Source organism: Chrysochloris asiatica, unplaced genomic scaffold (assembly GCF_000296735.1).
Source record: "Chrysochloris asiatica unplaced genomic scaffold, ChrAsi1.0 scaffold00213, whole genome shotgun sequence".
NCBI classification, from domain to species: Eukaryota; Metazoa; Chordata; class Mammalia; order Afrosoricida; family Chrysochloridae; genus Chrysochloris; species Chrysochloris asiatica.
Window position 1 is genome coordinate 3,314,756 of NW_006408731.1, and position 13,808 is coordinate 3,328,563.

The 13,808-nt window shown below is 40.3% G+C and overlaps 3 protein-coding genes across 3 annotated transcripts in view; 1 reads left to right on the forward strand and 2 right to left on the reverse strand.

Annotated features, from left to right (window-relative positions):
- LOC102824026 (histone H4-like) overlaps nt 1-13,808 on the reverse strand; it is a 120,996-nt gene that overhangs the window by 22,567 nt on the left and 84,621 nt on the right. The gene's annotated exons all lie outside the window — the stretch shown is intronic.
- Nucleotides 2,986-3,297, forward strand: LOC102821749 (histone H4-like). The gene has a single exon (XM_006872804.1). The coding sequence runs from the start codon at nt 2,986-2,988 to the stop codon at nt 3,295-3,297; it is 312 nt and encodes a 103-aa protein (XP_006872866.1).
- Nucleotides 3,771-7,852, reverse strand: LOC102833582 (histone H2B type 1-like). The gene is made up of 3 exons (XM_006872832.1): nt 7,476-7,852; nt 3,958-4,010; nt 3,771-3,790 (listed from the first exon to the last, which is right to left on the reverse strand). The coding sequence occupies exons 1-3, from the start codon at nt 7,850-7,852 to the stop codon at nt 3,771-3,773; spliced, it is 450 nt and encodes a 149-aa protein (XP_006872894.1).

Consider the following 13,808-nt stretch of genomic DNA (forward strand, 5'->3'; position numbering starts at 1 on the left):
ACCAGAGCTCCTTAGAATACATAGTACTACAAAGGAAATATGTTAGTTCACCATTTGTTGTTAGTTGCCGTCCAGTCAATTCCAATTTGTGGTGACCTCATATATGCAGTGTAGAAATGCTCCATAGAGTTTTCTGGTGGAAACAGATAACTAGACCTGTCTTGTAAGGTGTTTCTGGGTAGATTTGAACTCCAAACTTTATCACTATTAGTCCAGTGCTTAACCATTTGCACCATCCAGGGTTAATATACTATTATCATACATAACTTTAAATTTGCTTTTAGCTTACTATTATCAAATTATAATATATAAAAATAGGAAAACTATAAATTTATATATATTTTTTTAATTAATGCATGAATAACAAGATTTCCCTGAATGACTAAAGTTGGCCAGATATTAGGAGTGATGTGCTTAAATGATATTTTATTGACAACTGCAGTGTGATTTGAATATAGCTGTAGTTGTTGCTGTTAGGTGTCATTTAGTTGGTTCTGACTCATAGCGACCCTATCTATGTACAACATAAAGGAAGACTGTTCAGTCCTGCACTGTCCTTACAATTGTTACTGCCATTGTGTCGATCCATCTTGTTGAGGGTTTTCTTTTTCGTTGATCTTCCACTTTACCAAGCATGATGTCCTTCGCCAGGGATTGGTCCTTCCTGACATGTCCAGAGAATAAGAGAAGTCTCTCCACCCTCATGTCAAAGGAGAATTATGGCGGTATTTCTTCCAAAACAGATTTGTTTGTTCTTTTGGCTGTTCATGGTACTTTAAATATTCTTTGCCAACCCCAAAAGGTTTTGCCAATTCTACCTTATTTGTTGTCTACATTCATACTTGAAAGAAATGTCATGTTTTAAGTTGGAGATAGTGAAAATAAAGGTGCAATTTTTTTTCTATACTTATTCCCAGATCCTCTGAATTCTATGAATCCTAGACGGAGAATCTCAATAAGTGCCTGAAACAGTTGTGTGAAACTTCCATTCATCAGTCAATAATCCAACAATTACCATCCCTTACAGGTGACCGGAAAAGTCAAATCATAAACTCAAAGGCAGCTGGCATTGCCCAGGGAGGCTAATGAGTCATGTCTGTAAGTGTTATTATTTTGAGAAGTTTTCAAAACTACACTGTACCAAATTAGAATAAAAACCAAACTCAAAAATACAAACCCAGTGCCATCAGAATTGACTCATAGTGACCTTATATATACTTTCTGAGACTAAATCTATATGGGAGCAGACAGTCACAGCTGTTTCCTGGGGAAAAGTAGATGATAGTGTTGAACCCCTGACCATGCAGTTAGCAGCCCAGTGTTTAACCCACAGGAGCAGCACATAAGTTAGAACCACCAACCTTCTGATTCAAACCGACTTTGTTTTACCCAGTGCTTATTCTATGTTTGTTGTTGTTGTTAAGTGTCCTCCAGTCAATTCTGACTCATAGCGACCCTGTATAGGGTTTCCAAGGAGTGAATGGTGAGCTTGAAACATCGACCTTGCGATTCAAACTGACCTTGCAGTCCACTGCATTAACGGCAGCTTGGTCGGTCAGGGTCCCACGCAGAGCTAAGTGTGGAGTTAACTGTCACCATAGCTTGGTACCAGACTCTATAGTGTCAACCTGTTTGGGAAATATAAAGTAGTAACAAATAACAATGTTAGGTATAACCTGTTTATGGTTAAGGAAATAATTTGTCCATAAAATCATTCAACACACAGTCAAACAAGGTTTTATTTCACTTTGTAATATGTGTAACCACAAGATCAATAGTTTCAATTTACCAGCTGCTCCGCGGGAGAAAGTTGAGGTTTTCTGCTTATGGAAACATTTAAGCCTCGGAACCCTTATACAGTGTCGCTATGAGATGGAATCGACTCAACAGGACATAATCACCAACTACCAAATAAAGGAGCTCTGGTAACGTAGTGGTTACTAATCGGACTGCTAACCTCACAGTCAGAAGTTCGAAACTAGCAGCTGTTCCGCGGGAGAAAGATGAGGCTTTCTGCTCTCGTAAAGATTTACAGCCACGGAAACCCTGTGCAGGGTCGCTGTGAGTCGGAATCAACTCCACAGCACATAACAACCACCACCAAATATTTATAAAGGATCCCTAGTAGCAAAGTCCTGGTGTGGCGATGTGGGTTAATGCGCCAGACTGCAAAGCCATTTGAACTGCAAGGTCGGCAGTTCAAACTCACCAGTCGCTCCTCGGAAACCCTGTGTAGGGTCGCTATGGGTCGGATCCGACTCGACGACACTTAACAACAAGTAGCATAGTGGAGTAGGGCTTCTAACCACAAAATCAGTAGTTCGAATCTAGCAGGCTCTCTGCGGGGCGGGGGGGGAAGATGAGGCTTTCTTCTCAAAGATTTAAGCCTTGGAAACCTTATACTTTCTGAGTCGGAAGGTGGCACAACACTGCCAGACATTCAAAAACCAAGATACCTGAAATTTGAACAATTAAGATATGACTTGATACAATATTTCATATTCAGAAAATATGCCAAGTAAATCAATTGATGGATGGAAGTATTCTGTATAGGGAGCAGAAATCCATATACGCGTTGTTGTTAGTTGTCATCCGGTAGCCTTTACTCAAATTTATGGCAACACTCAAGTGTGTAGACTAGAATTGTACCATCATAAGGTTTTTAAGGCTGTGACCTGTCAGAAATCGATTGCTAGAGCGCGGGTTTTCTCAGGCGCATCCATAATCTTTCCATTAAAAGCATTTCATAAAAAAAAAAAAAAAAAAAAAAAAAAAAAAAGCATTTCATAAACTTCCCCTCCTTGCCTGCCCTGAAGCCTCAGGCGTTCCGATTGGTCTCCGGTATCCAGCCTCAGAGGGCGTGAATAGTTAATGTTCCCGCCCCTGTTCTTGAGGTTTTCAAACAGGTCCGCTAAATCAGTATAAATACGCTGCTTTCCTCTGCGGACCGCATTGCTTTGCTGGTCTAACAACTGCTTTGTAGCAATGTCTGGACGCGGAAAAGGTGGTAAGGGCTTAGGTAAAGGAGGCGCCAAACGCCATAGGAAGGTCCTTCGAGATAACATTCAGGGCATTACTAAACCCGCCATTAGACGTCTTGCTCGCCGTGGTGGTGTTAAGCGCATTTCTGGCCTGATCTACGAGGAGACACGTGGGGTTCTCAAGGTTTTCCTGGAGAACGTGATCCGTGATGCAGTCACCTACACCGAGCACGCCAAGCGCAAGACTGTTACCGCCATGGATGTTGTCTACGCGCTCAAACGCCAGGGCCGTACCCTCTACGGCTTTGGTGGCTAAACTCGATCTCTGACGATCTCTCGATCTCTGCAAAAACAAAAGGCCCTTTTCAGGGCCATCCATCCATTCATTTAAAGAGCTAGTCACGGTGTTTTTTCTAAGGGTTTTATTAAGGGTGTTGGGACTTTTTATAGTTGGGTAAGTTATATAACTAGCGTTTTTTGTTACTTTACGATTGTATGATTCAAGTGTAACTAGGCAATATATTTGACATACGGCCGGGAGGTTTAGGGTGGTTTTAAGATATCTCATAATCCCTAAAATGTTGGCAGGTTCAATAGAAAAATGGGAAAAAAAAACTCCAAGCGAGAACCAACAATGTTTTGTTCTATGAGCTGTATATACCTAGAACTCAACATGGTGAGAGACTGATAACAATGCACTGAAGGCACTCAGTCCTATGAGGAAAAGTAGAACAATAAATGTTCTCTACTTAAAGACACTTTTTAATGAAATACAGGCGGGGTCATGTGTCATCCTATGCTACCTTTTGCTGAATCCAGAAGAAAAGGTACCATTAGACAACAGATGTACTATATAAAATGAAAACTCAGTGTTGGCCTTGGAAACCCTATACAGGGTCGCTATGAGTTGAACTGTCTCCACCACACATCACCACCACTACCAACCCTCCTAGGGTACCACAGAAAGTTAGTTTACAGTGGATAATAGGAACGTTTACATATTCCCTTGAGAACTGCTTGCTCGTTTGTCTTTTTTTTAAAGTTGAAGTGGGTAAGGAATTTAAGGAAACGGGCTCGAGAGCCCAGCATTTTTTATCATGTGCCATGAAACATGAGACTATACAGACTTGTAATAAAGTCTAATTATTCCTTAAAACCTTCCATATTGCCGTAGCCCCTCTTCCCACCAATTATTATGATGATATTAATCTAGTTTGAAGACAACATGTCCTATTGATAGTTGTCTTTAAATTTATTGCATCTCCTTGTGACTTCATGTGTGCAGATTAGAACTATTCCATAGCATTTCCTTCTGCAAGCAGATTGCCAGGTCTGTCTTCCAAGGTGCCTCTGAATTCCAACCACCAGCCTCTAGGCAGTTAGTCGTTGAGTGCTTAACCATTTATGCTGTTGGCCCAGATAGGCCATCATGTTAAGTGCCATCAAGTTGGTTTTGACTCATAGTAACCCTGTATAGGATTTCCAACCAATGGCTGGTGGGTTTGAACCGTTGGTTTAGCACTCCAGTGCTTATTCTACAGTGTCACACCAGCACTCCCATAAAGTCCTAGAAAATGGCAATTAGTCCAGAAAGGGATAGGATACCTGACCAATCCATCAGGAGGAGCAGAACTGCCCCACAAAGATAGAGTAATCACAGTGGGCCTGTTCTATGATTATAAAAATAACTCTTAAGCTATTTATTATTTGTATATACAACCCAGGGTTTAAAACTGTTTCTCTAAGGTTTGACCACCTGGGGATCTTGTTAAAATGTGGATTCTGATTCAGTATACCTGGGGTGGAAAGGCAAATTCTCAACAGAGGGATCAAACTGGAATGAACTGGTTTGAACCCTGATAGCTATTTGTTTTTACCAGACCAAATAGTTTTGTACTTGTGACTTATTTAGCAATGTGGACTTTTCGTCCATTGATCTAAAACTTTCTTTTAGGGAAATCTGATCCAAAAGGCACCTTTTCTTTAGGTATCTCCTTTGTGTTTGTTTCATTCCAGACAGCACAGCACTGGACCACAAAGTATGTTTGAACTATAATGTTGGTGGTTCAAACTTACCAAGCTGCTCCTTTAAAACTCTATACAGGGTTGCTATGAGTTGGAATTTACTTGGTGGCACATCACAAGTGACAGCACAAGTTAAGGTAAGGGCATATTCATGTTAGAGATGAATGGGTGGACTGAATTGTCCCCAAGTCTTCATCGGTGTGATCAGGATATTTCTTTAGGACAGTTGTTAATGTGTTAAGTGTCATCCAGTGGGTTCCAACTCATAGTGTCACTGTATAGGGTTTCACTGGCTAGTGAGTTCGGACCACTGGCCTTGCACTTCAAACCGACCTTGAGTAGTTCTGAAATTTTTGATAAAAACGAATTTGACAATCTGTTGAAAGATATGCATATAGTTGTAGACATTCCATAAGGCACATATACCATCTGTGGCTCTTCGGGATTCATGGATCCCTATGTACAACATGGGGTTTAGGATTTCAGGGCCTAATTCTAGAGAATCAAAATTTAAAGGCAGAGAAGAAGGAGTAGTCATAATACAGAAAGAACACATTGAATCAGAGTAAATTTATTTTGTCACCATTTAGTCGCTGTTACTTGAAACATTTGATATTAACAATGTACTTTCTAACTCATAAAGCAATATAGATACCCCATTTGACTCCCCCCACACCACCCCAGGCTAAAGGCCCAAAGTAATAGACTCTCATAAATTCAAGAATAAACCAAAACATTGCTATCTTGTCTGGGAATACATTATCAACCTAATTAAGAAAGATGTCAATGAGTGTTATTTTAAGGCCTTTTGAACTCATCTGCTATTTACAATTTCAGCAAATATATTTAATAAAACATATATTTAATGGGGAGTCCTGTAGGATAAGCACTGGACTGCAAGTTGGGTTTGAACCACAAGGTCGGCAGATCTAGCATCTCCTTGGAACCCCTACAGTATTGTTATGGGTTGGAACTGACTGGACTGCACTTAACAATAATATATTTAATGGAGTCTCTGAGTAGTACCTGGTGTGGCACTCTGGATTAACGCGCCAGACTGCAAAGCCATTTGAACTGCAAGGTTGGCAGTTCAAGCTCACCAGCTGCTCCTTGGAAACCCTATACAGGGTTGTTATGGTTGGAATCTACTCAACAGCATTTAACAAAAACAATTGAGTGGTACAGTTAATGCATTCATGTTGATCAGAATATTAGCGGTTCCAGTTCACTCACAGGTACCTTGGAAGACAGGCCTGGTAAAATTTCTGTAAAATCAGCCCTTGAAAACCATATGTAATACAGTTTTACGGACACACATGGAATTAACGTGAATCAGAACTGACAAGACAAAAACTGCTTTTTATATATTTGATAATCTGTGTACTTGAATAAATTTGTATATTAATTTTATAAGGAACACTCCCAACACCCCTCTTGAGAGATGAAAAGGCACCATATGCTTTGTAGAGAGAGATGCTTACTTGTAGTATGCCTTTTCAAGTTATTTAACTTCTCTGTGTTTCTGTAAAATAAAAATAGTAGCATTAACTTCATACATTTGGTAGGGAATGAAATTAAATATTTGTTCAGCATTTAGGACAGTGCCTGGCATATGTTAACCATTCTTAACTTTTGGTTGGCATTACAATCATTACAAGTACTATTTCTCATGACATCAAAGAGGCACAGAAAAAAAAGAGGGTGATTATATATCATGAAAATCTATATTCTACCATTTTGTATGCTTATAGCCTATAACAAGCTACTGAGAAAACTTTGCAGCACTGTTGCCAACACTTTAATTTAGGGAAAATGTCATGTTTTTACAGGGCCTGAGTGTGACAATGTACAGGGTAAATAGCACAACCATAACATATGCTCCACAAATATAAATAGGGTATCTACACGCATAAAGTCAACAGGAAACAGAATCAACGTAGGGACAAATAATTTGTGAATTATGTCTGGAATAGCAGAGTGAATGGAGTAAAAGATTCTATTCGTTTCCATTAGACATTTAAAACAAAAGAAACCTCAACCTACTGATGAGTGCTTTTTTTAAGTACTCCAGACAGAATAGAAAACGGTAAAACAAGGTTAGATGTTAATTCAAGAAAATAAAAGGGACAAACTAAAAGTAAATATTAACCTCAACTTAATTGATTTAATAAAGGCTTTCCCAGGACTACAAACACCTTACACAAAAAACTGGGGGAGTGTGAAAGAATTGTTAAATGTCATTAAGTCGATTCTGACCCTTAGCTACCCTGTATAGGGTTTCCAAGGAGCAGCTGCTGAGCTTGAACCACTGACTTTGCAGTCTTGACGCATTAGCCCACAGCGCCACACCAGATTAAATGACTAGGTGGGAAACGGAAGTAGTTAATATAGTGTGAGCTCCGATGGTAAAAATGTAGGTGGCCCTGAAAAGAGCCTTTTGGTTGATCCTGATACAGGAAAGTTGCTCACTTGGAGCTAGTATATTTGGTGACGGCCTTGGTGCCTTCAGACACAGCGTGTTTGGCCAGCTCCCCAGGCAGCAGCAGGCGCACCGCCGTCTGGATCTCCCGGGACGTGATGGTCGATCGCTTATTATAATGCGCCAGGCGGGAAGCCTCACCTGCGATACGCTCAAAAATGTCGTTCACGAAGGAGTTCATGATACCCATGGCCTTGGATGAAATGCCGGTGTCCGGGTGGACCTGCTTCAGCACTTTGTACACGTAGACAGAGTAGCTCTCCTTGCGGCTGCGCTTGCGCTTTTTGCCATCCTTCTTCTGGGCCTTGCTCACCGCCTTCTTAGAGCCCTTCTTGGGAGCAGGAGCAGACTTGGCCGGTTCAGGCATTTTAAACACCGTAGACACCGCAAAACAAACCCAAAAATGATGCCCTCAAGTCAGAAGCCTGCGTATTTGTAGACGCTGTTATGCAAATGAAGACTTAATTTCGCAGTCGCTGATTCGCTCATTATTTTGAGGAGAGTACGCAAATGAGGGATCTTGGCTCTACTCTATCATTGGTTCTATATGAGCCAACTTCTACCAATCAGACCAGCGTTTTTAAATCTACACAGTTCTTTTAAATCTAAGTATCCAAGTGACATTGGAGTCCTAGTGTGGCGCTGCAGGATAATTTGCTGGGCTGCAAGGCCAGTTTGTACTGCTGGGTAACCGATTGGATTGCATTTAACAAGGAATTTCTTTGGCTATAAATAATTTAGATGTGTACAATTTTTAAAAACTAGAATTTGCTCTTGTGTTTTTAAGTTCCAAGGAAGCAAAGCTCGTGGCAGTTACATCACCAAATCATTAGGCCTGTTTACAGCTCCTGAAAAGCTAGCTCTTTATTTGCAAAGCTATCTAGATTCTGGACCAATTGGAGAGAAAGGAGGAACTGAGAAATAGGTGACCTACAATCACCCAGACATTTTTGAGGAGAATCATTTCCCACCATTTGTACAGAGAGCACAGATATAGTGTGAAAATAAAAGACAGGGGGAAATAACCCCAGAGAGATTGCAAAATAACATTGCTTGAGGGGAGACATGAAAAGAATTGCATAGCCAATAAGACTAAAATCCTTCATACCAGAAAGGAGCGATTCATACCCAGCTAGCCACCGAAAGAGGATCAGAAGTATGCATCTCTTTAAAGTAACTGATGAAAAGGTATTTTTAAAAATTAAAAATGGTAGACCCCAGCATTTAACAACTTTATTATATTAGCATTATTTAACAACTTTATTATATTAGCATTATTATCATCATCTTTGTTTGAAGTGGGTTTATTAACTTATTCTTCCAGTCCCATATATACTCCCCCTTGTTCCTCTCTGTCCTCATTTCCTCCCCCAGTTCCCAGGGCAGCAAGGCATCATGCCATCATCTTTCCAAGGTTCTACCACTGGCAGGTTAGCAACCAACAAGAGCACACTTTCCACAACATTATGCCTCATCTTTATATCACAGTGTTATATATATATTTTTTCTCGCTTTACTGATGACAGAGAAATTGCTGAAGAAGTATTCAACTTCTTTATTTCTTCCTTATTTGCACTTTAATCATTTAGCAATGTTCAGAATAATAGCTAATGTACCTTGTTGTTGTTAGGTGCCATCGAGTTGGTATCAACTCATAGTGACCCGATACACGGCAGAATGAAACACTGCTCAATCCTTGGCCAACCTCACAATCCTTGCTACGCTTGAGCCCATTGATGCTGCCACTGTGCCAATCCATCTTCTTGGGGGTCTTCCTCTTTTTCTCTGACCCTCCACTTTACCAAACATGATATCCTTCTCTAGTGACTGGTCCCTCCTGATAATATGTCTGAAGTATGAGAGACAAAGTCTGGCTATATGGCTCCCAAGGATCTTTCTGTCTATACTTTTTCCAATATAGATCTTTGTTCTTTTGGCAGTCCATGGGTACTTTCAAGATTCTCCAACACCACAACTCAAATGCATCAATTCTTCTACAGTCATCCTTATTCACTGTCCAACTTTCATATGGATATGTTGTTGTTGTTGTTGTTAAGCGCCGTCGAGTCGGTTCCGACCCATAGCGACCCTGTGTAATATTTCCGAGGAGTGACTGGTGAGCTTGAACCGCCAACCTTGTAGTTCAAATGGCTTTGCAGTCTGGCACATTAACCCACAACATATAGTCACCATTTATATTTTGAAAAAAAGGAATTTGCATTGAATAAGTTTTTTGTCTTTCAAAATTTTATCATTTTCTGACTCATAGTGACCCTGTAGGAGCCCTGGTGTGACAGGCACTGTGGGCTGATATGCTGGACTATAAGGTCAGTTTGAACCGCAAGGTCGGCAGTTCAATCTCACTAGGCAGCCATTCCTCAGAAACCCTGTACAGGGTTGCTATGAGTCAGAACCAACTTGATGACACTTACCAAAAACAACAACAAGTGACCCTATATAGGGTTTCTGTGGCTGTCAAAATTAAAAGGAACAGAAAGCCTCATCAAATCATTGTAAATGCAAAGTAGGAATGATTCATGATTCATAAATTCACATTTACAGACTGGACCTGTGTCATGCCATGTGGCTATTGAGCACTTTAAGTAGGGCTAGAGCTGATGACAAAAAAAAATTCTAATTATATGTAATTTCAATTAATAAAAAATTAAATTAAGAAAACTGGTTAACGTTGAAAGCCACTTATTGGGAGCTGAATCTGTAGAGTTAAATGAACATGCAATCATTTCTGGTGTTACCATTTCTCACAGCCTCTCTCCATGAGAGTTTCTCCTGAAAAGGAAAACTATTGTACAAATGTGAGTATTTTGTGAATAAGGACACATTGTCTGAGAAAAGGACACATTATCTGAGAACAGAAGACCTGATTTCTTTCTGATTCAGGATAAATTTGATTAATGACAGCATCTAGTCAATTAACACATTATCATTCATCCCACAAGTATAACTGAATTTTGTGGCTGGCTATTAGGTTTATAAAGGAGCCCTGGTAGAGCTGTAGAGTTAGCACTGGACTGCTAACCACAAGGTCAGTAGTTCAAACCTACCAGTCAGTCTAAGGGAGGAATATGAGACTTTCTGATCCCATAAAGGTTTACAACCTAGGAGACCCTATACAGGGTTACTAGGAGTTGGAATTGACTTGATGGCTCTGGGTTTATAAGATTTATAAAATTTATACAATTATAAATAAGGAACCAAGCAATAAATTTCACTGTGTGAATAATGCATAAATTAAACTTTTTCTATAGAACGCTGAAGAGTAGCTTGCATTGACTCAGACAGGGGTGTTCATTCTATACCAAAGATGTATCTACGGAAAATAGTGCTTATGGCAATTAGTTTAAGTTGTTGAATGATCTGTGGCAGCTGGTGATGGAAACTGTAAGGGCTAATAGAAACTGCTCATTGGTGCCCCCATGAAGTTGCATCCAAGAGTCCTGGCGGCACAACAGGCTAACCTGTTTCAAACCCACCAATTGACCCATGGGAGAAAGATGAGGCAGTCAGCTTCCGCAAAGATTTACAGCTTTAGAATCCCAAGAGCAGTTCTACTTTGTCCTAGAGAATCACTAAGAGTCAGAATTGACTCAGAGACAGTGGGTTTAAGTGATGCCAAGGGCCCGTGCTACACCTGGTGCGGCGCTATGGGTTAATGCACTGGACTGTACTCTATTTTAACCACAAGGTCGGCAGTTCAAGCTCACCAGCTTCTCCTCGGAAACCCTATATAGGGTCGCTATGGGTCAGAACTGACAAAATTGGAATTTTGGAATGTGTTCAAATATAAGCTCATAAATATGACCAAATCAAGAAAAAAAACACAAAAAACAGACACTACGGAGAATCGGTTTTCCAAACAAACAAGAACCATAAAAATAAGTTGTATTTTTGTAAATTCATACAAAAAAAGTAAAAAAAAAAAAAAGGTAATGATCTTCAGGATGGATTGGATTTAGGCAGAGTATCACATCAGGCAGATCAGATTTGTACTTCATAACTTCCATGGGCTGACTTACATTTGCAGTTACTGCTTGCATTCATTTCCTCTCTGCATTCATCTCTCCACTGAATAAAAAAATAAAAGTATTTATGTGAAAAAGCTGCCATTTTCCACTAGCACTAATAATTGCCATGCAAAGAAGAGGCTTGTCTTTTGCCCTGTACTAGTGTGTTGTACTATCAGGAATCTTGGCTCCAGTGGTAACTACATTTCAGGAATTATTAACAGTAACAGATAATGGCACAACTCATGCATGGCCAAGAGATATAACTGAATAATTTGATCTGTGTTACAAATCCCCCAACTACTTCTTTTATTTATTTTTTAAAAGCTTTTATTGTGAATTGAGTAATAATTTACATGATAGAACATCGGATTTACACTCATCCTATCGTATTTTGTTTAATTTCAAAGATTACAATCCTCTCCATGCTTCATCATTCAACAGTATTTGCTTTTATTCCCTCTGTTTTGGTTTTGTTTTGTGTTTTGATGTACACAAAAACTGTCAGGAATATACAATCATTTAAAGAACCAAAAGGCACAAGCCTGCCTCCTGACTGCTAGCACACAGACTTTCTCTTTCCATGAGTCTAGAGTCCTCAGCTGCTCTATCTCTCCATGTCCTCATCTCTGGTGTTGCTGCTTCTCTGGATAGGGTCCCACATGCCACTCATGCTCTTCGCCCTTGATAGTCCTAGGGTCCTCTGTTCCTGGAATGTAAGATTAACTACTCCCCCAACTACTGTTTTTGGGGTGAGTTTCAAATAGTTCATGTGCGCACTCTCTCCCTTTAGTTTTCAGCTTGAGGAGAATTGTCCACAGGGACCTTCATTCAACTCAGTAATCAGAGAAAATATAATAATTGCCAGCAATGGCTAAGTGTTTACTAAATATCCACGCCTGTCTTAAGACCTTTGTGTGTGTTATTTTACATAGCCCTTAAAATTACTCCTATTGCTGTTGTTGCTAGTGCCCCCTATTTGATTCTGACTCATAGTGACCTTGTGTCGGGTTTTTTAAGGAGAAGAGGCTGGTGGGTTTGAACCACTGACTTTGTGGTTAGTAGTCTAGTGCTTATCCTTTAGTGCCACACCAGTGATACCAGGTCTGGCTAAACAGTCATGAAATATAGTATTAAAGAGCTTTGTTAGAAGGTAGAAATTACCTGCAGGGGAGATGTGCCATAGCCAGTAGAGCCTGTCAGTGCTCACAGTCTAAGGAGTTTTTATAATGAGGGATTCAGCTGCAGTGGTGGTTCCTCCAGACTTCAAAACAAGGGTAAGCTTTCCTGATTGCCTAGTTCCACTTTCCTGTGTTGCTTCTTTGCTTCTTTTTTGCCCATGCTGCACGTGCACCTGACATCTATGATGGAGTATAAGACGGGTAGGCATCTGGGATAGATGACATTGATTTTGCGTCTGCACTGATAACTGGTTAAGGGGGAGGCTAGTAGGTAGCTGACAGTTAAACAAGCCCCGTTGGGTAACTGAATAGGAAGGGAGGGTTCACAAACCTCACTGGGTTCCGGATGCACAAGGAGATGTTTTGTTTTGTTTTATCTTGTTTATATCCTGCTAGCCTGACAAGGAGATAGATTTTTTTTTTTTTTTTTTTTTAAAATCTCTTGTCTACATCCTGCCCCTCTGTTCTTTGTATATGGAGGTTTTTTATGGTTCTGTTGATCTTTCCAGCTGTTTCCGCTATTGAACTTTTTCCTTAGTAATTTTGTTGCTGTCCCCTTTCCCTAACACCAGGACATCTACAATAATTCTGTTGTTTTTGTTCTTATAAAGTGGTGAACTTACAGAGACCCTGTATAGGGTTTCTGAGGCTGTAATCTTTGCAGGAGCAGAAGCCCTCATTTTTCTCCCTTAGAGCAGCCGGTAGGCCACCAGCTTTGTGGCTCTAAGCCCAGTGTTTATCCTACAGTGCCACACCAGGACTCCTAAAATCATTCTATTGTTGTTATTAGGTGCTATCAAGTCGGTTCTGACTCATAGTGACCCTATGTACAACAGAACCAAACACTACTACCTGGTCCTGCACCATCCTCACAGTTGTTACGTTTGAGTCCGTCATGAGGATGACGCAGGACCGGATGGTGTTGACACTGTGTTGATCCATTTCATTGGGGTCTTCCTGTTTTTCGATGATCCTCCACTTTATTGTTATTAAGGCCATCAAGTAGGTCCCGACTCATATTGACCCTGTATAGGGTTTAAGGAAAATGGATGTCAGAGGAAACTCTGAAACTTGCTCTCCAGTGTAGAGAAGCTAAAGCAAATGGAAGAATTGAAGA